The sequence below is a fragment of the Grammomys surdaster genome, unplaced genomic scaffold (genome assembly GCF_004785775.1).
Source record: "Grammomys surdaster isolate TR1022 unplaced genomic scaffold, NIH_TR_1.0 125630, whole genome shotgun sequence".
In the NCBI taxonomy this organism is placed as follows: domain Eukaryota; kingdom Metazoa; phylum Chordata; class Mammalia; order Rodentia; family Muridae; genus Grammomys; species Grammomys surdaster.
This window is the reverse complement of record NW_021620469.1, coordinates 1,968,582-1,992,657: the sequence shown is the minus strand read 5'-3', so window position 1 is coordinate 1,992,657 and position 24,076 is coordinate 1,968,582. Positions and strand designations below refer to the sequence as shown.

Genomic DNA, 24,076 nt, shown 5'->3' with positions numbered 1-24,076 from the left:
TAGGGGTGCACATCCCCATTCTGGTCTTGGTACCTGGATTTAGGGGTACACATCCCCATTCTGGTCTCTTCTCTAGGCACTTTAGCTCCCAAACAGCAGCCCATTGCACATGTCCCAAAGGCGCCATGTTTACTTTTTTTTGCTTGTGAAAATGAGTGTCCCAACCCTGTAGGAGTGGCCATTCATTCTCTGCTAGTCAGGTCCTCCTCATCCTTCCAGACTTAGTGCAAATACCACCATTTTCCATGAAATCCTTATCCCACTTGAAGCCCAAAGCCAATGACTCTTGGACTCTGAAGACTTTACTAAGCCTGCTTTATCCTTTTCACTGATTTATTGTACACAAGTTTGTTCCCACCACCAGCTACCCAAGAATCTTTTCTCTTTGTCTCTCTGTCCATGACAACACAAATTGACAAGGCTAATTTGGGGGTGAGCTTAGGGCAGGGGCAGGAGGGACACTAGGTGGTGGTGGCCTCTGATGTACTTTTGTCAAATGGCACAAACATTTGGATTAGGGCTGGAGGTGTAGCCCACTGGTAGAGTATTAGCTTAACATGCACAAGGCCCTAGATTTGATTCCCAGTTCTAAAGGAAAACATGCATACACTCATATATACACAGACACATCACACACAGACACACTCACACTGGATGTGGTAATGTAAGCTAAAATAAGAATTGAAGAGTCTCAAAGAGGGCTGGAGAGATGACTCAGCAGTTAATAGCACTGGGTGCCTTTCCAGTGGTCCTGAGTTCAAATCCCAGCAACCACATGGTAACTTACATGCAGATAGAGCACTCGAATAGATAAAATAAATACATTTTTTTTTTTTTAAAAAGTCTCAGGGGCCGGGCGGTGGTGGCGCACGCCTTTAATCCCAGCACTTGGGAGGCAGAAGCAGGCGGATTTCTGAGTTCCAGGACAGCCAGGGCTACACAGAGAAACCTTGTCTCGAAAAAAAAAACAAAAAAAAACAAAACAAAACAAAACAAAAAAAAGTCTCAGGGAGGAAACCTGTCAAGTTTAAGTAGAACAGGGCTGGAGCCATGACTCAGTGGTTCGAAGTGTGTCCTGCCTTGCATAGGTCAGGACTTCACTACCAGCTTTCAGCTACCTATAATTCCAGCTTTGAGGATCCAACATCTATTGCCCTCTTCTGACCTCCAAGGGTGCATACAAACATACATATATAATTAAAATATTAAAAACAATTTTTTAGGCCAACCTGGGCTACACAGTAAGATCTGTCTCAAAAACAAAGCTAAAATTCCAAGATAAAAAAATAGAGAGACTGCCAGATCGGTGTCCAGTATGCACTGAATGTTTGAAGAGAAGTCACAGAGGACTGAGGCTGAGACCTATCTTTTGTTCCCAATTTTTTCCCAAAGATTCGACACCTTTTAGAGGCTGCAACCCCGAAGAAAATTCATAAGGAGACACTTCCTGAAGCCACTCCAGAGTCCAGAAAGCCTGGTTAGCAGACAGAACCTTGCTATAGAAAGGCACAGAATCCCCAAGGACTGAAAAAAATACCACTTTAAAAAAAACCAGGCCCAGTTGCCCCAGTGATCCACATCTGTAATCCCATTTCCTTGAGAAGCTGAGATGGGAAAACCGCAAGTACAATACATTCTTGGCTTAAATACTGAGTTCAAAGCCAGCTAAGACTGGTTAAGGAAATCATTTTGACATTTACTTAAAAAAAAAAAAAAGTCCCAAGTGGACACCAGTAATCCCAGGACTCAGAAAGTGGAGGCAGAACCAGACATGTTAGTGATGTATTTAGTCCCAGCACTGGGGAGGCAAAGGCAGGCTTATCTGAGTTCGAGGCCAGCCTGGTCTACAGAATGAGTACCAAGATAGCCAGGGCTATATAGTGAGACCCTGTCCCAAAAACGAGAAAATATTTGCTGGTAACTTGCCTGGGTCGGCTCTTGGTCCATGTCTTTGTCCCAACAACTTAGAAAGAAGCAGTAGGCCTGGTAATGACTTTCCTACCCTTCTAGACAGGACCTTGGCCACCGTGCAGTCCCCTGAGGTCATCACCCTACAGGAGGCAGAGCCCATCCGCATGCTGCGGATTGAGGTGAGCTTCCCCTTCAACACAGGCTTCATCCAGTCTCACTGCACCCCTGTGTTTCTGCCTCCTTTCCATGTCCCCACTCTGTCCCTATAGACCCAAGGGGCTTCCTTAGGCTCACACTCCAAAAATCCACTCTTTTCCTCTCTGTGTAGGGAGAGCAGGATCTCCCAGAGATCAGTCGAGGGGACTTAGACCTGCTGATTGCAGAGGAAGATGATGCCATACTCCTAGAGGAACGGCAGAGAGGCAGGCTTCTCCGGCGGCGGAGGGCTTCACCACCACTGGATGGTCAGACCCCTGTACTGCCAACCTGGGAACGGACAGTGCCCTGTCCTTCTGTCTCCTAATCTGATTCTCTCTGCAGAATCCAAGGAAGAACCCCGGGCCCTGGAAGGTGATGGTTTGGTCCCCCTACTCACGCCTCCAGCTCCTGCACAGTAAGAGCAGGACCCTGGACCAGGGAAGGGGTCACTGCTGGGAAGGGTTTCCTTATCTGCCTATTTCCCCTCAGGGTTGAAGGGATACAAGAACCACTTCCAGGCCAGGTCTTCCCTCCTGAGGTACAGAAGATGACAGGCTGGGAGCCTGGAGCACTCCTCACTGGTAAGTGTCTGTCACTGGGTCCTTTGAGAACACTTGCACAGTAGTAGAGACAAAAGCCTGTACCTCACCTTCTAAAAGAGGCACTGGGTGATTTCTTGGACTGGTCGCTGTAAGAGTGAAGGCTAGTCTAGTGTGGAGCCCAACCACTCCAGAAGCTGGGCTGAGGTAGAGTTGCCATAAACTCAAAGCCAGCTTAGGCTATAGCGCTAGACTTTGTCTTAAAAAAAAATAGTGAGAGGGCTTATGGGTATTGTTGCAGAGGTGACCCCACCTCAGGAGCTGCGTCTGCCTGCCCCACCAAGTACAGAGGTGAGTAGGTTCTTCCCCAAGCTGCCTCCTTTTTATTTTCCCCTCCTATACCCTTGCCCTGAAGCCCAGGGCCATTACTAGTGTACAATGCCAGATCGTGTGGCCTCACTTCCCAGTAGGTGTAAGCTTGAGTAAGAACCTTACCCACGCTTCTTCCCCAGACAACTGAGGAGAGGCAGAGTGTGGGTGGGCCCTCTGGGAAAGGGGAGAACAGTCTGACTCTTGCCTTCCCTCCTCCATAAGAGGCTCCCATCTCTTCAGAGGGCACCTCACCGGCGCCCCCGCCGCCGCCGCAAGCTATTATTCTGGGACAAGGAGACCCAGATCTCCCGGGAGAAATTTGAGGAACAAATGCAGACCGGGGCTCACTGCTTGGAGTATGTGAGTACAGCCCAGGTCTCCCTCAGGAATAGAGGGATGCAGGTCTGGATGGACTTCTGAATTCCTAAGAACAATGGGAAACTGACAAAAAAAAGGCCCTGTTTCCTAGAACTGAGGGTGTGAGGGATTACATATACACAGATACCAGGTTATTACCTAGCCCTTTAGCCTCAAACACTGTAGGGCAGGTCTTGAGCCTGAACACAGGGGCAGTGGCCCTGGGAACAATGTATAGCAAAGGAGGGGCAGGAAGAAGGGGCTCGCTCATAAAAGGCCATTGGCCTTCTACCATCTTGCAGCCAGTGGTCCAGCCTCCCAAGAGGATGTTCACAAGCCCAGCAGAGCTCTTCAGAACCCCAACTCTCTGTAAGAATGGTGACAACTGGGGCAGGTGGGAGCCTGAGAACCTAGACTCTTCAGTCTTATGATTGAAACCCATTTCCTTTGTTGTCAGCTGGCTGGTTATCCCCAGAACTACGAGCTCTATGGACCCACTGTGCCCAGGTCCCCCCAGGAATGCTCAGAAAAAGACCACACCTGGAGCCTGAAGAGACAGTGGAGGAAGAGAGAGTGGCAGACCAGGAAGAAAGAAGAAAGACTGAAGCTCTGAGCGAGATTGAGGTAACACCTCCACTGTCCCTCTAGCCCCCCCTCCCCCAGCCCTGGTGAGCTGACTTCCTCCTCATGTGCACCCACTTGCTCTCCAGACCGAGACCCTGACACTCTGGTACTCTCTCACCTGCAGGTTCTGAGGGAGGCCCAGGAACCCAGCGGTCCCCTCATGCTGTCTTCAGGTGAGCACTTGTACAGGAAGGGAGAATGGAGGCTGTCCTAACCAGTCTCAGGAAGCTAGCACCCCAGCTGATGAGGCTATTTCTAACGCCGAGGGAGCATTCGGGATATGAAAGCATAGATGTGACTCTCCAGCACTCCCACTTTATACAAGTCTAACCTAGGCTCCAAAATCTGAGGGGAGCTTTGTAGTCCTGGGGATTGAACATCGGACCTTGCCCTGTCAGGCAATGCCTCACCACTGAAATACATCTCTAGCCTGGCTACAAGGTCCCCATTCCTCAGAGGCAAGCAGGCTCCCTCAGTGCTCTCTCCCTCAACAGAGCTCTCCCTAGAAGCAGCGGAAGAGGAAAAGTCTCGTACTAGCCTCATTCCCCCAGAAGAACGGTGGTAAGCATCCTAGTGGTGCAAGCTCACACCCTAAGTGGCCTTGCTTTTGTCCCTGTCCTGACTGCCTGCCTCCCTCTCTGCTCCCTTTGGTTTCCTAGGGCCTGGATTGAGGAGGGGCAGCCTGAGCCCCCTGCACTGCCCATGCTGCCTGAACTCCCTGAAGTGCCCATGGAGATGCCCCCAAGGCCTGAACTACTCTCTTCCGAGGCTGTGCTTAGGTATCAGGGAGGGCTCCCTCTAGGGGTGGGACTAGTCTGTTACCCCAGCTGACAATCCTCTATCCCTGCAGGGCAGTAGCACTGGAGCTGCAGGCCAACAGGGAGCCTGACTTCAGCAGCCTGGTGCCCCCTCTCAGCCCCCGAAAGTTGGCTTCTCGGGTCTTCTATCTGCTCTTGGGTGAGTGTAGGTACAGGAAAGTGGGTCGGGCAGGCCAGAGACTGCTATGGCACACTACAGTGACCTGCCTTCTTTTCTGACCAGTGCTGTCCGCACAGAAGATCCTTCTTGTGGAACAACAGAAGCCATATGGGCGCCTCCTGATTCATCCTGGACCCAAATTCCCCTGAGCAAGTTCATTAAACCATATCCTGCCTTACTGGACTTTGCCTATTTGTTTGTTTTTTAAAGTTTATTTTTAATTTTCAATTATGTGTGTGTGCCAGCCAGATGTGCAAGTAAGTCCTCTGGACTGCACTCTGTCTTCTGCAAGAACAGTATGCTCTCTTCACTGCAGCACCACTCCAGCCCCTCCCACCCGTTTCAGTTCTGAACACATACCTCTAGCCTTTGCGCAGGGAGCTAGTGTCCAAGCAGAAGACAAGCCGCCTTTATTATAGTATGATGCCACAGCTCTGCTTGTAATAGATCCAGCCCCAGAGACACCCCTGTTAAAACAGCACGGTTGGCTTCCAATGGATAGAGTCTTTGGTAAGGTGAACTAGACCAGGGCTGACTGACAGTCTTCGGACCCCCTGGCCCAGCTGTAGCCTGTAGTCTTAAGTGAGGCCCAGCATGGCCTGTAATTCCCGAGCTTTATCATCTGGCAGAGAGCCCAGGGCTGTGTGGAAGCTGTCGGTATGCTGCTTGGCCAGGACGGTGAGGAGCAGCAGCAGTGCCGCCTTGGTGTCTGGGTAGAGTAGAGAGAGGGCCTAATGAAGGACCTGGTTCCTATGCCCATACTGGCCCAGGCTCGCTGAGCCCTGCTTGCCCCCACTCTCCCTTACCCTCACCTGGTGGGACCCTGTTGTCTGGCAGGATCAGGCTGCAGATGCGCAGGAGCTCTGAAGCCACATCCACAACCTATGGAAAAGGACCGGTCAACTGAGGCAGTGACAGCCGGGCTTAGAGCAGGTGGTTGAAACCAAGCACAGAAACCTGAGGTTGTCTGAACTGACACGCAACACAACCGGAATAAAGAAACATGGTAACCACCTCTTTTTAGAGATTAAGATGTGTAACCAAAGATGTCAGCTTCAAGACCAAAATCCAAATACTCCCCCAACACACACGAAAAACCTAAGACAAAAGGTAATATAAGAATCCTGGGGGGGTTGGGGATTTAGCTCAGTGGTAGAGCGTTGCCTAGCAAGCACAAGGCCCTGGGTTCGGTCCTCAGATCTGGGGAAAAAAGGAAAAAAGAAAAAAAGAACCCCAGGGCACAGGTACCAAGCTAGGCAGCTTGAATGTACAAGATCATTCCCAGAGCAGACTAATCTATGGTGGCTGGTGAGCAGCATCCAGGGCTCCCTAGAGAATGGTTTCCTTCCCTGTCTTAGGAAATCAGCCTAGGAAAGTTGTGACTACTGGCTTAGCCCAAGAGAAGAACCAAAGAAGCCCCAGAGAAACATAGCATCAGACCTTTGTCAACTCTGTGGACAAAAAGAAAAAGAAGCAGCTGAGGACTTAGCTCAGCGGGTACAAGCGCTCGCCTAGCAGGCATGCAGCCCGGGTCTGATCCCTAGCACGGCTAAAAAGTGACAAATAGTAACGAATAGTAATGCATGCCTGTAATCCCAGCACTTGGGAGACAGAGGGAGGGGACTGGAGGACTGAGGCCTCAAGGCCATCCTCAGCTATGTAAGAAGCTGGGCCAGTCAGGGGTGCAGGAGACCCTGTCTCAAGAAGGAAAAATGAAAACAAGTAAAGGGTGTCAGCTGGGTAGTGGTGGCACAAGCCTTTAATCCCAGCATTGGGGAGGTGGAGACAGGCAGGTCTCTGTGAGTTCCAGGCCAGCCTGGCCTGTAGAGTGAATGCCAGAAATTAACCTGAAATTCACCATGCATCAGTTACAAGTAACATCTCCTCTGCCCGTCCCTTAGACTGGAGCCTACCACTCCGGTGGCTTAGTTCCAGCAGCAGGGTTACCTGCTCAGGGCTGTTCTGGTGCACGAAGCTGAAGAGGTGACCTATAGTGATCCACTCCTCCATGTCTTCCTTCAGGGGCAGGGCATGTAACAGGGTAGCCAGCACCTGGATACACGGAAGTCTCAGGCCCACATGTCCTGTCCCCTCTACCATCCTTGGCCTCCACCCCTGCCTGATGCCCCGTCCTTTACCTGGGGGTCTGTTTTTCCTGTTGGATTGGCTATCAGCAGACGGGCAAGAGCCCCACAGATGTTATCACGAACTCGATCATGTCGCTCCCTTGCCAGGAGGGGCAAAAGGAGGCCCAGTAGCTTAGGGAAGTGGCTGGTCCATAGTTAAGGAACACACACACACATTGGTGGACTTCACCCTGCAGCAGCACCTCATCAAATCCCTGGGCTCACTTCCAACCCCATTTCCCCCCTGCAAGCATAGGATACTCCCGAGCAGGGCATCCCCCATGCTCTGCAAGTACGCCCAGCCCAAAGATGGCATTGCTCCGCACCTCGGGGTCTGCTTCCCGGGCACTGTTTAATAGCACAGGGAATAGCCGAGACACAAACTGGGCTGAGGCGGCACCTAGACCCTGAATGGACTCTGCCAGGGTTCCCACGGCAAAGGACTTCTCTGCCACTGTACAGCTCTGTTTCTGTAGGGGAGGTTAAAGGAGTACAAATTGGCATGGTGGCAGAGCAGGGAGGGTGCAGGCACTGCATGCACACGGAGGTGGACTACAATGTTGGGCTGGAGGAGAGCACTCACCGTCTTACACAGCAATAATGGCAAGAAAGTGGCAAAGAAAGGAGCGAAGGCATGTCCTCCAGCTGCGGCTGCCAGGGCAGGGATGGCCTCTCCAGCATGCTCTAGTAACATGGCGTCATATTCCGCCTGTGGAGCCAAGTACAGCACTAGAGCACTGGGCCAGCTCTGTGACCACACACCTCCCAACCCTGCTACTCCACTGGCTGCAGATGCTTCTGGGGCTGTCGACCCTTGTTTCCCAGGCTGAGCCATTTCCAGGTTGGCTTTTTTATAGCCCTCATTTATCACTCCCAATCCTGCCCCAGCCTCAGTGCCTGCCTGTCTTCTGAACTCCTCACTGCCCTTCTCGGATGAGGGTGGCACTCTGGAAATCACCAGCTTCTCTTAGCAGCCCTAGCTCCTGCAGGCTAAGCTCGGTGCACTGTCCACTGCTGGCCCTATGGGGCCTACCTAGATGGTCCAGGCCACTTTTATCTGTAGCTCTCACCTGGTCATCATCTTCATCATCATCATCCTCAGCGTCCTGACAGGCTGTCTGTGGAAGACACATTCAGCTGAGCTTGGACTCCTCGCCTTCCCCTTTCCACAGTGGTGGTGAGAAGGGCAGAGGACTTAAAGCCTGACAATGCAGTCTCCTGGGGCCTGACACCTCTCCCCACAGCTGCCCTTCCCCCTCCCCTGCTCACCTTCTTCTGCAGCACAGCCTTGAGTATGTTGCAGAGCTCACTCAGACGCCCAGGAGGCTGCAGGGTGAGATTGCCACAGGTGTGCAGCACCCCTGTCAGGGCCTCCAGCACGGCCATCACCACAGGGCGCTCTCTTTCCACTTTCACTGCCTGCATGTAAGATGGTATCACTCGAGCCAGGGAGGACTGCAGAGCTGGAAACACAATTGGTGGGAGCCCTGGTCAGGCCCAGCCACTCCCGAGGGCTCCCAGCCTGCTAGCGTCTCCTCCTCACCAGTGCTGTTGGGAACGGAAGGGCTTTTCTGAGAGGCCTTATGCAGTGCACAGCAGAACTGTCCCAGAGCTTCATATGCTGCTTTCCGCACGTTCATATGAGGGCACTGGAACCAAGAGGACAGGTGTACGCCTGGCATGTGCAAGGTGACACCAAGCCTGACAGGAGCATGAGGGCGCTGTTAACTTACCTCCAGCAGTTTGTATACTTCATCGAAGATGGCGTCCATGAATGGAAGGAAGGCCACACTATGGAAAGACACACGGCAGTGGGGAAAGGGATCCTGGGTGTGGTTCCCAGCACCTCAGAAGGGCTGCTGCTCACTCACCTGGTGTTCATAGAGATCTCCCCCAGGGCAGTGCAGGTATCTTCTTTCTCATCAAAGAAGGCATTCTCCACGCTATACCTAGGGAAAGATGGGGAGGCAGTAATGACAACTGCCAGCAGGGGGCAGACCTAACACTGGGGCTATGTCCACAATCAAAGTCTACTTATTTGTTGTTTGGTTGGTTTTTGTTTTTTTTTTCTAGACAGGATTTCTCTGTGTAGCCCTGGCTGTCCTGGAACTCACTCTGTAGACCAGGCTGGCCTTGAACTCAGAAATCCGCCTGCCTCTGCCTCCCAAGTGCTGGGATTAAAGGCGTGCGCCACCACTGCTCAGCCAGGCTGGCCTTTAATTCAGAGATCCCGCTGCCTCTGCCTCCTGAGTGCTGGAATTAAAGGCATGTGCCATGCCCTCTGGCTCAAAATCTACATTGTTAGGTAGAAGAGCACCCCCTCCTACCCCGAGATCTCAGAATCATCCTCCTCCTCTTCCATATCTTCATCCATGAGTTCCTCCTCCTCTTCAGCTTCACTGTCATCTTCAAACAGAAGGAAGGAGCTGATCCCATCATACTGAGGCTAGTTGAAGAGAGCAGGTAGGGGACTTTGCTTCAGGTGGGACCAGGAGATAAATCCCACCACAGGGCTAGCTTGGCCTAACTGGCCCAGCACACCCATCCTCTGCTCACCACAATGCCCTCAGTGGAACGCAGCGACAGCAGCATGAGCGTGGTAATCTGAGGCAGGTAGGGTCCCAAGCCCTCTCCCATTAACCCTGATAAGGCTGCAAACAGGCTGTACCTGATAAAGGTAGAGAGAATCTATATGGTGCTACCTGCTATAGACAAGACAAATGGGAGAGTCCAGGAAATCTAGCTGTAGGTTAGGAAACTGAAGGACTGGTATCTGGGATGGGGACTGTCAATCTCATGAGTGGGCGGGAGAGGCAGGGCAGGATGAAAGGGCACTCACGTGCAGCGCCTCACGTCAGGGTCATCCACATGGATACATAATCCTAGCCCCAGCTGACAGCATTCCTCAGCCAGGGGCTTCATGGACTCTCCTAGAGCTCGTGCTAGCACTCCCAGGGTCTCTGTGGGAGCAAGAGCTCAGTCAGCACTGAGGTGTGGACAGAGACCAGAAAATCAAGCAGGGCAAGTAGATGGAGGTCAGGATTCTACCCTACTCTCTGGTATGACACGGAGAACACCTTTTCATCAAAGGAAGACACCCGACTGTCCTGGGAGAAGTCAGGTAAACAGGTAAACATCAGATAACACTGGCCTCACCCAGGCTCTGGATCTGCACAAGATGAAGGTCTTCATGGCCAGTTAACAAGAATCCCCGGATATGCTCCATGACGGTTGGGAAGTAGGGCAGCAGGGAATCTTGGGCAGCTGTGGCTGCAGGACAAGACAGAACACAATCAGAGATGGCAGGGACTGGGGTCTGCCTAACAGACCCTGGGTGAATCCACACTTTTGGCTCCTTGGTCCTTCTGCTCACCAATGGCCCCGATGGCGCTCACAGCTAGCTCCTTGGTCCGGGCTTTGCTGGGGCTCTTCAAAGGCTGCAGCATGCACTCCATAAGCTCCGGAATGTAGGGCTGCACTTTGGGGCCTATAGGAACGTTTCTTTACTAACCAACTCAGGCCTCTAATCTTTAGAAAATTGACCTCCTTTAGCCGGACAGCCTATGTGACCCTCCCACACCTCGTTCCCACCAAGCAGTTCAGGAAGATGCACATTGTGCCTCTTTTAGCTAATGTGTTGCTCCCCTCCTACCCTGTACTCTCTGCAGCCATCACTACCTAGGTTCTCCACAAAGTTCTCCAGAGCATAGCAGGCCTTGGCCAGGTGGTGCGTGTTTCCCATAGGCACTGACTTCAGGTAGTTAAGCAGCAGGGGCATCACCTCCTCAGAATAGCTGCTGATATGGGGCTGGGGAAGAAGCAAGCAGGACCCTGGTCAGGCTTACCTATGGAGCACACACTGCCAATGGCACCAACAGCATCTGAGATGAGAGTTTAAGGGACAAGGGTCCTCAGCCTTGGGGGTGGAGGTTCTCTCACGGGGTAGCCATCTGCATTTAGCTTTGCTGACCTGTAAGTTCTCTGAAAACTGGCCCAGGGCAAACAGAGCAGCATTTCGAACAACCTGTGAGGGGTCATTCAGGCCCTTGCACACGATCTGTAGCAGTGGGTATAGCAGTCTGGATAGGGCAAGACAGAAGAACAAAGTCTGAGGGACAGGACAGTAGAACCCTAGTCTCAGCCCCATGGTGGTAGTGGTGGCACACACTTTTAATCCCAGCACTTGGGAGGCAGAGGCAGGGGCATCTCCAAGTTTGAGGCCAGCCTGATCTACACAGTGAATTCCAGGACAGCCAAGGCTACCTAAAGAAACCTGTCTTGGAAAACTAAAAAACAAAACAAAACAAAACAAAACAAAAGGCTGGCCCAGGTGTGGTGATACACATCTTTAATCCCAGCACTCAGGAGCCAGATATAGGCAGCTCTCTATAAATTCCAGACAAGTCAAGGCTACACAGAGTCCCCGACTCAAACCAACAAGCAAACAAACAATAAAACCAGTTAAGCTGAAACTGGGGTACCAGGACTGCCAGAGGATGTACAGCCATCCTCTCCATGTGATTCGCCTCACCCTGGGACAGGAACGGAATACCTTTGCCTGATGTGGTCACCAGCACCATCAGATAGTACGGCTAACACCAGGAACCCTGCTTTGCGCTGGTACGGGGCCTCACTCCGCAAGGCTTCTTCCAGCATAGGCATCTAGGGGTACACGGCACATTGAGAGCCCAGTGAGGGCCTGCCTGCTACCTTCTCTCACCAGGCCTATCTCACCTATCTATCCCAGATGTCCTTGGCTTTAAGGGACTATACCTACCTAGGGCTAGTAAGAGCAGGAGAGTCTCACTTACCACATGGGGACAGAGCTTCTCAGGGGGAAGATGCAGTGCCAGCATGTCCACAACCTGAGGAAATTCAGGTACACTGTAACTCCACCTCTAACCTCCTGTCCTCATTTAACGTCCAGCCCATAATCCACCTGTGATGACTGCTTCTATGTTTGTGAGACACGATGGCTCAGACTGCCCAAAGCTTACAACTCCACCTCAGCCTCCCAAGTGTTGGGAGCTGAGCTTATAGGTGTCTGCCAGGTCATGTGGGAGCAATGGTTGACTTTAGTAATCAACCTGACTGGACTGCGAAGTGCTTAGGAGATTGTGATGACATTTTCAGAGACAATTAGATCAGGAGGGCTCTGACCTCAAGATGAGTTAATCACTTGACGGGTTAATAATCTAAAGCTTAGTTCGGGGCCACATCCTTATGGGAGCTATCTTGCCCTGTCTCCTTTTTGTATATCCCTTCTCTGCTTCCTTTCATAATGTGAATGGTTCTGGTTTTGTTTCCTGATTGCCATGGCCTGAACCACTCTGTGTGGCTACTCCTTTCCCACCACAGTAAATGGCAATCTCCGAAGCCATGGAAAGCACTTCTTCCCCTTAAGGGGTTTCTCTGAGGCATCTGGTCCCAGTGACAAGGCCGATATCTCACCTGTACAGCAAAGTGCTTGGGAGTCTCTCCCATCAGCCCAATCTCCAGCTCATCGTCATCAGAATCTTGGTCTTCAGGATCCAGTTGGCCCATGGGTGGCTCAGCAGCCATGATAGGGAAGAGGGCATGCAGCAAGGGAGGCACGAGGCGGTTCTTCAGCAAGGCCTAGGAGGGGAGGACTATCCTTGAGCATATAGAACAGGCTCATGAGAAACTTCCATCTTCCCAACCACAAGGAGCCCAGCCAGAGCTTCCCAGTCTCCTAGGCAGGAATAGAAGGCAGGGCCAGGACTTGAGCAGGGCTAAGACTACAAATATGACTAATGGCAGAGACAGCGGGATGGGGAAATATCCCGTCTGGGGACTTACTTTACTTTTGACTTTGACCAAGAAAGTGAGGCAGCAGAGAATACGCACACGAAGTGTTTCGCCCAGGGCTACATTCTTAGCCACCTGTACAGACACTAACAAGAATCAGAAACACGCAGGAAAACTTAACAGCACACCAAGAAGCAGGGGCAGCACCCACCCCAGGCTCACCTCCAGGCAAAATGTGAGGACCTCAGAGAGGTGGGGGGTGATGATGGGCAACTCTGTCTCCAGCATTTCATCCAGGGCCTCCAGGGCCTCACAGGCCTTTACCTATGGATAGGTAAGCCACAGGGTACTCTCTCCTCTAGGGAATCAGGGTGGGTGTGCCTCCATTTTTCTTCCAAAAGGAGCTCTCTCTCATCTGTCCTTACCTCATCTAAGGGGATCAGAGTCCTCAGTGCCGTAACAACTTTGGGCACCAACATCCGTGCGAGAGACTAGAAGACATGGGGTGAGCTTAATCACATACAGCACATGCAGCCTAATCCCAGAAGCCAGAAACTGCAGGCTTCCTCATAGCACACCCTCTAAGGAGCTGGCCAGGCCCAGCTGGCACACTATCCCCTCAGCCCTTAAGAAGAACAGAAGGCAGAATAAAACTCTAAAGCAGCTTGGGCCAAAACTTCTAAAAGCTAGGGCATGAAGCCAAGAGATATACAGTCAGTGACAGGGGTTGAGGTGTGACAGCCAATGTCTTACCACATCATCCGGTCTGAGGTAGCGGGCTATGGCAGTCAGAGTACGCAGGGAGTAGAAGAGCACTCCCGGGAAGTTGACTTCACTGAGAGTCTCAATGAGAAGCTGCAGAAGCTCCTGCTGGTGGGCGTGGAATGCCTCAGGCTGAGAAGACACTACCACGCTCAGCAGCAGAAGTCCCACCTGGCCAGGAGGAGGAGGATAAGAAAAGGTCTCGTGGTCTATCCAGCCTTAGTCCCTCCTTCCTGCCAACAGGGCAATGCCAGTACCTCTTTCTCAGGGCTGTGGGAACTGTGAGTGCTGTGCTGAAGAAGGTTCATGAACTGAGGCCAGCCTTGCAGACCTTCCTTTCGAAAAATGGTGGCTGAGAGCTGGGCCAAGCTGACACTCACATAATGCCTACAAAGAGGAGATTCCTTCATCCATTAAACACCTTTCACCGCCCATCCCTTGCAAACAATGCCCCGGGCCCAAGGAGTGGCCAAAGAGAAGCATCCAGGTATGTGCACAGTCTTTCCTAAGGCAGGCCCCATAAGATGACAGCTGGGGGTGAAGGAAGGAGGGTTGCTGTGATCTGGCTTGTTCAGCACCACTGGACAGGCTGAATTCAGTCTTGTTTCCCCGATCTGTTTAGCAGATCATTTTCAGCCATTCCCAAAATTTTTAGTTTTCACAGGCTCCACCTTCTAGGCCTGAATTAAATCTCTGATCCCTAAGTCCCAGTCTTCGGCTGAAAAAGAAGGTTTAAGCCCAGAGAGTATCTCAGCCCCAAATCAGTTAGGACCCCGAGACAGGGTGCTCCACACTTACTCTGTCTCTTTCTGCAGTGCTGTCAGGACCAGGGACTTGAGGCTGGAAGACAGGTGGCAAAGGCTTGGTACTGGGACTGTCAAAAAGTCGACTAGGCCCGGCCCCTCCCATCCTAAATCTAGCCCACCTCTCCCGCTGCTCAGGTGCCAAGCGTCGCCAGCGATTGTTCAGCCTTCTGCGGGTCAGGACCGCTGCAAACTGGCGGATCTAGGGTTTCGAGAAGGGGGTAGCCAGCCAAATGAGAATCACAGGCAGCGAGAAGATGAACAGATAAAAACCGCAGGGGGCGGAGGCTGGGGCGGGACCAGGGGCACATTTAGAAATTTCAGAATTTCGGCAAGAAGGGGCAGGTAACTCGCCTGCGGGTCGGTCGCTGATGCCAGCAGGTCGCAGAGCGCAGGCAAGGCAGCAGGGTCCCGAAGGGTGGTCTGGAGCTGCTCCGTAGCCTGATGGAAGGCTGGGGGTGTCAAGAGCGGGCCTTTCCCACAGCCTCCCCATCCCCCTAGCCCGGTCAGGCCTGCCCATACCCGGCGGATGCGCTCGGTGTCCGGCAGCAGCAGCTCTTTCAGGATCTGTTCCAGACCCGCAGCATCCATGGCAGCTGCCTAGCCGCCGCCGCTACAGGGCCGGGTAGGGAGGGGGAGGAACGGCACGTGGAGACTCCGACAGCAACTTCCGGCGGAAAGGGCGTTACTCTGCGTCTCTCCAGTCGCCTGGGTGATTCAGCTTGCTTCCCTTCAGAAACTCCTGCAGAAAGCTGGTGGCTGGAGCCATTCTGGGCTTCCGTCTGGTTGAGCACTTGCTAAACCTCAGAAACAGAGTCTCGGCAACGTGGGTTCCCTGTGCCGAGAGCTCCCAGAGTCCAGAGTTTGTGTGGCAGTAGCGGACTCGGGTTTTCAAAGCAACTGTGCATTGACAACAGGCCTCGGGTTTCTATAACTAGACCAAAACTTCCAACTACAGGATCCTTTTTCTTAACAAATTTTATTTTATTAATTGTAAAAAGAAAAAAAATCAGGACCAAAACATAAGGCAACTTAAAAAGTTCAAATATATATATTCCTTATATAATAGAGATTTTTAATTTCCAAGTCCTCTCTAAAGAAGGGAGGTCCAAGGGGTAAAAGAGGGAAGGAAGGCGACAATGCCGTCACACAATTCGGTCGGAAGAGAAGCTATCAAGTGAAATCAATGGAGCATGATGAAAGCAGGAGAGAGCCATAGTTCTGCCACTCGGGACTCAGTCCATCTTGAGGTTAACATAGATATAACGGATGAACTTTAAAGAAGAAAAAAAGGAGATGGTACCCAGCATCAGGAAGAAGACATAACCAGTCAGTAAAGAGTAGCCGAAGAACTCTACTGTTTGTACTGCCCCTGACATGTTGGACCGCCGAGCGTAGTAGAAAACTGAGTAGAGGAAGATGAAGAGGCCAGTGGAGCCCACGCTTAGCACAGATCGCCACCACCAGCGGTAATCTTCCCCAGACAGCTGGAAGTAGGTGAGTGCAATGGAGATGCAGGCCCCCACACTCAGCAGGATGGCGAAGACGAAGAAGAGGATGCCGTACAGCGTGTACTGCTCCCGGCCCCAGACTGTGGCAAAGATGTAGTACAGCTCCACGGAGATGGCACTGTCGAGAGAAAAGACAAAATACATCATTAAAGTGCGGTCGGTGCACAGCCACAGCGTCCTGAGTCGCACCTTCCCATGTCACACTGTGGAGATTAAGGCAGCGTGAGGAGTCTTCTGGCTATTAGTTTAGTTTATTAGTTGCTCTTGTTTCATGAACATCTCCCCTGACAGGCTGAAAGCGGAGATCTTTACTAGGCCAGGGGACATACATCTATACTACTACTATTTGGGAGGCTGAGCCAGGAGGATTGCCAAGTTCAAAGTCAATCCGGGTTATAAAACAAGTTCAAGGCCAGCCTGGAAAACTTAAGACTGTCTCAAAATGAAAGGTTTAAAAAAAAGGGGTGGGATGTGGCTCATGCCAAATGGTGCATGAAGCCCTAAGCACATTCCAGTACTACAAAATGGTAGTAAAGAAAGAAAAGGGTGTGTGTGTGTGGGGGGGGGCAGATACTGTATTGTTTACTTTTTGTATTGTTTAAAAGGTATGTAACAAGCTGGTGGTGGCGCACACCTTTAATCCCAGTACTTGGGAGGTAGAGACAGGTGGATTTCTGAGTTTGAGGTTAGCCTGGTCTACAGAGTGAGTTCCAGGACAGCCAGGGCTACACAGAGAAACCCTGTCTCGAAAAACCAAAAAAAAAAAAAAAAAAAAAAAGTATGTAACAAACTGAACGAGAAAACAAACAGGTCTTAAGCTCTCCCTGCCTATAAACATTAAAGAGAATCAGGTTCTATAGGCTCCGATACAAGGCTTAAAGCCCACTTGATTACTCTTTCAGTTTACTGAGTCAAAGAGCTTCACAGTGAATCACTCATACCTGAACTAGCTGAAGTTCATTCCCGATTAGACAGTGAGAACCATTCAATGAGCTTTGGCGGAGCTGAGGACTAATACTGGGTTATGGTATTGAGAGAGCGGGAAAGGCAAAGGTGAATCAAAATACTGCTGAAGGCAAGGTGTGGTGGCCTGTGTCTAAGCACTCAAGGCAGGACAACTTTAACGTTTTTTTCTTTTTTTCCTTTTTGGTTTTTCAAGACAGGGTTTCTCTGTACCCTGGAATTCTGTAAACCAGGCTGACCACAGATTTAGAGATCCACCTACCTCTACCCTCCAAGTGCCCATGAGCCTTATGAGACTGCCTCAAAAAAGAAAACAAAATAAAAAACAAAACAAAACAAAATAAACAAAAACCCCTCTCGTGTCCAAAACCAAACCAAAACTGCCCAGAGTGGATGGCCATGGTATAAAGTGAGGATACCTGAAAGGCAGGAAGCCACCAACAGTCATGTGGATTACAGTAGACTTGTACCAGGGTTGGGGTGGGATCTCCCGGGCGATATTCTTCGTGCGACAAGGTGCATCAAAGGGACTAGCGTTGTTCTTCCCGAAGATGCCTCCAATGACAGTGAGAGGAAAGCCTACCAGCAGCCAAACTGTCAGAAGCAGCAGGATGGTTGTGGCTGGCAGAGCCTGTGTCGAACCATTGGCCCAGTGTACTGAGTTCACCACACTCCAAGTCAGGAAGAAAGGCACTGCAGGAGGGAGGGTCAGCAGTAGGAGCAACATCCCCGTGACACCCCACTCTGACTGGACCTAAAGGGGAAAGGGATGAAGTAGCCTGCCACTTACAGGGCCCATCTATGCTCCCAGATGGCCAGAGCCGATTGAATTTGCCGTGACCCTTTTATAGCTCATTGTTCTTTGTTCTCTATTTTTCAAACACCCTATTCCCCAACCCAATGCCATCAAGAACTAAGACAGTTGTGTCATTATGGTCCAAGAGTGATACAAATCCACCTGCCTACAGAAACCTGTCTTGCAATGGCACTGATAATTCCTAGCATAAAACAGTAATTTGTGTTAAGGACCTGTTATCAGAAAGCCATGATTCAAATATAAATGGGATGGGATTTAAGTCAAATACATCAGATTGGAAATAACAAAGTTCAGAATATAGACTACTACTGTCTCTGAAAAGGCAAACTGGCTTGAAGGTCAGAATGAACGTATCTCCAAAATAAAGAGTATCAAAGGGCTGGAGAGATGGCTCAGTGGTTAAGAGCACCGACTGCACTTCCAGAGGTCCTGAGTTCAAATCCCAGCAACCACATGGTGGCTCACAACCATCTGTAATGGGATCTGATGCCCTCTTCTGGTGTGTCTGATCACAGCAACTGTGTACTCACATTCATAAAAATAAATAAATCTTTAAAAAAAAAAAAAAAGAGTATCAAAAAAAATAAATTCAAGAATGCTATTTAGGAGGGTTGAGGAAATGGTTCAGTTAGTAAAGCCATTCCCCCACGAAAGTGTGAGGACCTGAGTCGAGGCCCCAGCATTCCCATTTAAAAACAAACAAGAAAAATAAGTCAGATTGGTGGCCAGAGCTCATAATCACAGTAGACAGAAGGCAAAAGACAGGAGGATGCTTGCGGCTCCCCAGCTATCGGTCTAGTTGATTCAATGAGCTCCAACTTCAGTGAGACACCCTCACTCAAGAGGTAAGGTGAGCTACTGAGGAAGACCTGATACTCACCTCAGCATTCCAAATGCACATGAATACACAGCACCCACACAAGTGTACACGTGTACGAATGTACACATACCAAATTATTTAAACAATATCTGAGGAACTGATGGCTCAGTTGGTTAAATGTTTCCTTACAGTCATGAGGACCTAGGTTCAATTCCCAGATCCACCTGAAGAAAACTAGGAATAGTGGCTCATGCCCTTTTTTCTTTTTTCTTTTTCTTTCTTCCTTCCTTCCTTCCTTTCTTTTTTTTTCTTTTTTTATTTTTTTTTTTGAGACAGAGTCTATGTAACCCTGACTGTCCTAGAACTCAAGGTGTAGACCAGGGTGACCTGGAATTCAGAGAGATGTGCTTGCCTCTTGAGTGCTGGGATTAAAGGTGTGCTCTACCATGCCTGGCTCTCATTCTTGTAATCTCAGCACTGGAGCAGTGGAGACATCACAGAAGTGTGTCAGCTAAGCAGCCTAGTCTTGACTACTTGGCTAGAGAGAGATCTTTTCTCAAAATAGGCCGACAGTGTCTGAGGAATTACACTTGAGGCTACCCTCTGGTTTCCACACTTACAATTGCACATTTGCACAAGCACTTGAGCATACACACACACACACAAATGGTTGAAGCCCAGGCATGGTGATATGCATGATAACCCCAGAACCAACTGGGGAGGCTGGGGCAAGACTAGAACAAAGTTAAAGGCTCACATGGGCTCTACAGTGACCCTGTCTTAGTTTAGTTTCCTCATCTGGTACAATGGGAACTCTATTACCTATGTCACATGGCGACTGTGAAGATTAACTAAGAGGACATATGAAATGCTAACCACAGTGTATAGCCACTTTCCAGTACTTAAATTTAAAGTATTCAAACAGAAATATATATTTTTCTGGGGTATAGTCACAATACTCAAGAGGTTAAGCTGGAGGATCATAAATTCAAAGACAGCCTGAACTACATAGGTCAAGATCCTGTCTAAAAAAAAAAATAATAAGATAAAGAAATAGGTATTTTTTTGATGGATTGTTTTGAACCCTAACCCCCGCCTGTACTCCCATCCCTACCCAGGGGGCTGGAGCAAAAGCTCAGTGGTTAAAAGCACTTGCTGTTTTTACTGAGGACCAGGGTTCAGCTCCCAGCACCCACATGGTGGCTCATAACCATCTGTAACTCCAGGTCCAGGGGATCCAACAACTTCTGGCTTCCATAGGGACTGTATGTATTGTACAATGATGCACATGTTGCATATGTGTTATATGCACATGCAGGCAAAATACTCATAAACGTAAGTGTTAAAAAATTCTAGCTGGGCAGTGGTGGCGCATGCCTTTAGTCCCAGCATTTGGGAGGCAAGAGGCAGGGATTTCTGAGTTCGAGGCCAGCCTGGTCTATAGAGTGAGTTCCAGGACAGCCACGGCTATACAGAGAAACCCTGTCTCAGGAAAAAAAAAAAAAAAAAAAAAAACCTAAAAAGAAAAAAAAATTCTATGGTCCCTGTACTGTGATTCTGTCCCAGGACCCATGATGTGTTCTTAGTTACTAAGTCTAGGCAGACCCACAATAAAAGGGGGAAGTTCTCACCAGAGAAGAGACTGGTGGTGAGAATGATGTTCCATACCCAACGCTCGCCTCCAATTTGCCGGTAGAAGTGGCTCGATACGTAGCCAGAGATGCAGCAGGTCAGGGCATACAACAAAATTGCTGCTGAGTTAATGGCTCCATGCCGGTGCACATTGAACATGCCCAGCAATGCCATAACAATAATGCCTATAAGGTAGTAGTGGAAAGATCAAGTTAGGTCTCACCTACATCTCTTCTTGATGCCAGAGAAATCATACCCCTTAACCCAGGTCCTCAAGTGATTTTACTAGTTCTACTAGAGTCAAGAAAACCCACACACATCTTCACGAGAGCTACCAATTCCCTTAGGTCTATCTCTCACCTTGAACAGAAGAGAAAATCCACTGAACTTTTCTAATAACCTATCTGCTACCCTCTGAGAGCAAATCATATCCCCTCACCAGTGCCAAGGGCCAGGAACTGGGCGCCCACACCAAGCACAGCACAGAGCAGACCACGGTATGGAGGGAAGCGGAAGACATCTGTATGGATAATTTTCCAGCCATTATCACCCTGGTCAAAGTCATCACTAGAGCCTCCAGAGCTGGTCTCTTCATCTAGGTTGTACCGAGCCAGGTCATTTCGAAGCACACGCATTAGAATAACAGCCACAAAACCCACCAGTAAAAACACAAGCACCATGGAGTTGATGATGGACAACCAATGGATCTCCAGGGTTCGAGGAAAGAAACCACCGTCATCACCTCGGCGCCTATCACTCCGATGCTCCACCGACGTCTCAGACCAGCGCACACTGTAAGTGTGAGTAAGGCCCAATAATTCATCAGACCTTAGCCCATCCAAGCTGTGGGGCTTGACATCCCGAACCGAAACATTGGCAAATATAATTCGATCTCCATGGAATTCTAGGTGGAAGTCCAAATGTGTCCAGAGGCCTATCTTGTGGCTATGTGGCAAGAAGCCACTCTCTTCCATGTAGCCCACAAAACCACGGATTGGCAAGTCATCTACCACAAACTCAAAGTAATACAATTCCTCAATGGCCTGGCGCAGCTGCTCCACCTATAGAGAACAAGCCAGGAGTCGGTTACACAAAGCCTCTCCGAGTTAAAACAGTGTTTCAAAAACTCAGGACTCTTATTTTGGTTTGGATAATTCTGTGTTGTTGTAGGGAGATAGTGATCTGTGCATTGCAGGGCTTGGCATCCTGGATCCCTACCCACTACACATCAATAGTACCACAGAATTGTGACAATCAAAATTATTTCCAAGCTGGGCTAAAGTGGTGCACACCTTTAGTCCCAGGACTAGGGAGGCAGAGGCAGGTAGATCTTGGAGTTCAAGGCCATCCTAGTCTACAGAGTGAGTTCCAGTTACACAGAGAAACCCTGTCTTGGTGGGTGGGTGGAGATTTGATATAGGACATCCTTGTTATACCTGAACTCAGAAGGCTAATATTGGATTTGAGGCCAGCCTGGGCTACATAACAAGACCTTATCTCAGCAATGAAACAAAACAAGAACAAACCCCAAACCAACCAAATAAAATGTCTTTATAGACTGCCAAAGAATCTAGGTACAAAACTCTTTCCCATTGAAACTCACTGACTCTGGTATATTAGCCCAAAAAAGAACAAGTATGTCTTTGCCAGGATAAAGTCCCAGAAAAATAAATGGAGCAAAGTATAAAAAGACTGGAATTAAGAAGTTCCAAAATTTGCTAAAGAAAAAAAAGTAAGAGGGAAGGCTAGAAAGTAAAGAAGTCATGAAAGAGCCAGGGGTATGCATGGAAGGAAAGAGACTGGCACAGGAGTCCGGGACTCATTACTGACATCGAGGAGCCTCAGGCTCTAATCTCAGTTCTGCATCTCTGTATCCATGTAATCTTGAAAAGTCAGTTTGGAACATCTAAGTCAGTCTGGAGCATCTAAGCATCTACACTGGGTTGTGGTTGGAATCCAAACATAATTCCCCAGATGCAAGGCACCCTAAGTCCCTGGCAAGGGGGACTAAGTGATAACTAATGTGGAGAGCTGACCTGTGCAGAACTGAGCTGCATGTGGCACAGAATTCTCTTCTCCACATTCTCCCGAAAGCGGATTTCGTACAAAGATTCGGCCATTCGGTCCCCATCCAGTACTTCACCCAAACTAAGACTTTTGTGGCGGATCTTCTCAGGACAGCAGACGGGAAGCTGATAGTAGTGGTAAGTTTCCTGAGGGTTATGGTAGGGTCCCACTTTGTTGACATATAGAATGACGGGGTCGCCGGGCTTGTAGTGTGTGACACCTTCCACCCATGGCCCATGGCCCATGCCCAGCAACAGTATCAGGATTGACAAACAGTGGCAGCTCCAACTTCGAGGGTACCCTACGACTGTCATCCTTAAGGCAGCAGAACCTGTTGGGGGAATCCCGTGGTTACAGAAACTAGGAATCAAATCATGCTGCCCCGGGTCTGATCTCTCAAGTGCCCATTGGTTCCACCTCCTCCCATTGGCCTCCCGATCCCCACACCAGAGGACTTCTATCCCAAAGACGGGGCTTGTCGTGTACTCAATAGTACTCCCAACCTAGGGTTCACGCCTCTAGGCCTCCCCCGCCCGGGGCTGCGCGTGCCAACCCGTTTCTATAGCAACCCCCGGCGGGCTCGCTGCTCCGGAAGGGGCACCCGCCGCAGCTCCGGGGTCCTCACTGCGAGGTACCGGCTGGCCAAAGAGGCGCCAGTGGCCTCACAGGGCCCCGTAGCTGCCCTTGGGCTTCTGCCCGGGTCTTCCAGACAGCGGCGCCGGAGCGGTAGGCTTGGCGAGGACCTGACGACGGACCTCCTCCGGGTTGTCCGCTGCTGCGCCTGATTGCCGCGGCTGCTGCCACGTCGCCGGCGTCCGCACTCGGCTCGTTCTAATGCTCCCCGAAGAGCTCTGGTTCGCCCGCGATCCTGCCCCGCTACGGAAACCAGGAAGCTCGCTCCCCGAGCCACCGACCGATGCCCGTGGTCGTCCCGGCGAGCAGCACCGCAGCCCGGACACGTCAGTCTTACCACTTCCGCCTTCGCCGACGGGGACCTCAGCTCCGGGAAGGCGGGAAGGCTCCTCTCCTGAGCCAGGAACTCCGCGATGCTCGCTGGCTTGTCGCGGGCGGCTTCCTACCGGGTCTCGCGCGGGCTGGGCCGTCCTCCCTAGGTTGGAGAGAGACAGCTGGTTAGCGGGAGCGCGGCCGGGTAAAGGCGGGACCCACCCCCGGCTGCTGAGGTCGGCCCTGACGCGGAAAGTTGTCCCTAACCTGGGCGGGGCGGGGCTTTGTGCCGCGTTCCCAGGCCAGGGACCTGTGGGCTCGAACACCTTGGTAAGGATGCCCCTCCGACGCGTTCTGGAGGCACAGACCGGTCATGGTTGGCAACAAGCATGCGGGAGCTGGGCGAGGTGCACCTACAGTTTGCCATTTCACACCACAATTTGCGCGGGTTGACAGCGCGGTGTTTGATAGGAAGTAGGTTTTTGTTTTGTTTTTAAATCTGGAATCCCTGCAGACCCGAATTCGGGGTCTTTTGAGTCTCCGCCTTCAGAGCCTTCAGAGTTTCAGAGCTTACAGGTACACACCACCTTACCTCACTTCCGTCATTTTGTTCCTAAGTATGTCTGTGGGACGTTTGGGCTTCTCCCTAATTTTGCAAGTTACTTCGAAAACGTTTACTTTTGTCTGGTTCAACCGTTCTGAGGGATTCCCAGATTCCAGGATTCCCTCTGAGCAGTGACTTTCACTTGGAAACATGGGAATATGGGAACAAACGGGAGGAAGCTGACTTAAAAGTTTTCTGTCCTAGGGGAAGCAAGTACTAAAAAATATCACAAGTAGCCATTCTTTCCCCCAGTCCTACGACTATTATTTTCTGATCCA

The 24,076-nt window shown here is 50.5% G+C and overlaps 3 protein-coding genes across 4 annotated transcripts in view; 1 reads left to right on the top strand and 2 right to left on the bottom strand.

The window, feature by feature from the left end:
- Rec8 (REC8 meiotic recombination protein) overlaps positions 1-5,162 on the top strand; it is an 8,159-nt gene extending 2,997 nt beyond the window's left edge. For both annotated transcript variants that reach the window (XM_028787387.1, XM_028787389.1), the window contains 14 exons: positions 1,393-1,477; positions 2,011-2,090; positions 2,240-2,375; positions 2,452-2,524; positions 2,599-2,690; positions 2,950-2,999; positions 3,243-3,380; positions 3,680-3,746; positions 3,835-4,001; positions 4,126-4,174; positions 4,496-4,562; positions 4,661-4,780; positions 4,852-4,958; positions 5,043-5,162. In XM_028787387.1, coding sequence (XP_028643220.1) covers positions 1,393-1,477; positions 2,011-2,090; positions 2,240-2,375; positions 2,452-2,524; positions 2,599-2,690; positions 2,950-2,999; positions 3,243-3,380; positions 3,680-3,746; positions 3,835-4,001; positions 4,126-4,174; positions 4,496-4,562; positions 4,661-4,780; positions 4,852-4,958; positions 5,043-5,128 — 1,317 coding nt within the window. In that variant the 3' untranslated portion in view covers positions 5,129-5,162. The remainder of the gene's footprint in view (positions 1-1,392; positions 1,478-2,010; positions 2,091-2,239; positions 2,376-2,451; positions 2,525-2,598; positions 2,691-2,949; positions 3,000-3,242; positions 3,381-3,679; positions 3,747-3,834; positions 4,002-4,125; positions 4,175-4,495; positions 4,563-4,660; positions 4,781-4,851; positions 4,959-5,042) is intronic.
- A 199-nt stretch (positions 5,163-5,361) lies between these two features.
- Positions 5,362-15,101, bottom strand: Ipo4 (importin 4). Its single transcript, XM_028787359.1, has 30 exons — positions 14,962-15,101; positions 14,794-14,880; positions 14,562-14,641; positions 14,435-14,476; positions 13,894-14,023; positions 13,628-13,807; positions 13,300-13,365; positions 13,097-13,198; positions 12,926-13,009; positions 12,557-12,721; positions 11,917-11,970; positions 11,658-11,767; positions 11,076-11,184; positions 10,784-10,913; positions 10,479-10,592; positions 10,262-10,375; positions 9,945-10,065; positions 9,662-9,773; positions 9,433-9,551; positions 8,977-9,054; positions 8,839-8,896; positions 8,649-8,754; positions 8,375-8,568; positions 8,176-8,223; positions 7,689-7,814; positions 7,367-7,575; positions 7,118-7,250; positions 6,927-7,031; positions 5,792-5,861; positions 5,362-5,688 (listed from the first exon to the last, which is right to left on the bottom strand). Exons 1-30 carry the CDS (start codon positions 15,028-15,030, stop codon positions 5,558-5,560), a joined length of 3,246 nt encoding a protein of 1,081 aa, XP_028643192.1. The 5' UTR covers positions 15,031-15,101; the 3' UTR covers positions 5,362-5,557.
- Positions 15,102-15,397: 296 nt separating this feature from the next.
- Positions 15,398-23,444, bottom strand: Tm9sf1 (transmembrane 9 superfamily member 1). Its single transcript, XM_028787421.1, has 6 exons — positions 23,005-23,444; positions 22,219-22,580; positions 20,622-21,243; positions 20,182-20,367; positions 17,333-17,606; positions 15,398-16,068 (listed from the first exon to the last, which is right to left on the bottom strand). Exons 2-6 carry the CDS (start codon positions 22,561-22,563, stop codon positions 15,675-15,677), a joined length of 1,821 nt encoding a protein of 606 aa, XP_028643254.1. The 5' UTR covers positions 22,564-22,580; positions 23,005-23,444; the 3' UTR covers positions 15,398-15,674.
- Positions 23,445-24,076: the final 632 nt, after the last annotated feature.

What these genes read in the sequence shown, in the direction of transcription:
- Ipo4 (XM_028787359.1), bottom strand. Translation starts at nt 15,030, where the DNA reads ATGGATGCTGCGGGTCTGGAACAGATCCTGAAAGAGCTGCTGCTGCCG. An exon ending in TGGTCAAAGTCAAAAGTAAA is followed by an intron (nt 12,722 to 12,925) that starts GTAAGTCCCCAG and finishes CTCCCCTCCTAG; the next exon opens with GCCTTGCTGAAGAACCGCCT. An exon ending in GAACTTTGTGGAGAACCTAG is followed by an intron (nt 10,593 to 10,783) that starts GTAGTGATGGCT and finishes ACGTTCCTATAG; the next exon opens with GCCCCAAAGTGCAGCCCTAC.
- Tm9sf1 (XM_028787421.1), bottom strand. Translation starts at nt 22,563, where the DNA reads ATGACAGTCGTAGGGTACCCTCGAAGTTGGAGCTGCCACTGTTTGTCA. An exon ending in GTTCCTGGCCCTTGGCACTG is followed by an intron (nt 20,368 to 20,621) that starts GTGAGGGGATAT and finishes ACTACCTTATAG; the next exon opens with GCATTATTGTTATGGCATTG. An exon ending in CACCACCAGTCTCTTCTCTG is followed by an intron (nt 17,607 to 20,181) that starts GTGAGAACTTCC and finishes TCCCTCCTGCAG; the next exon opens with TGCCTTTCTTCCTGACTTGG.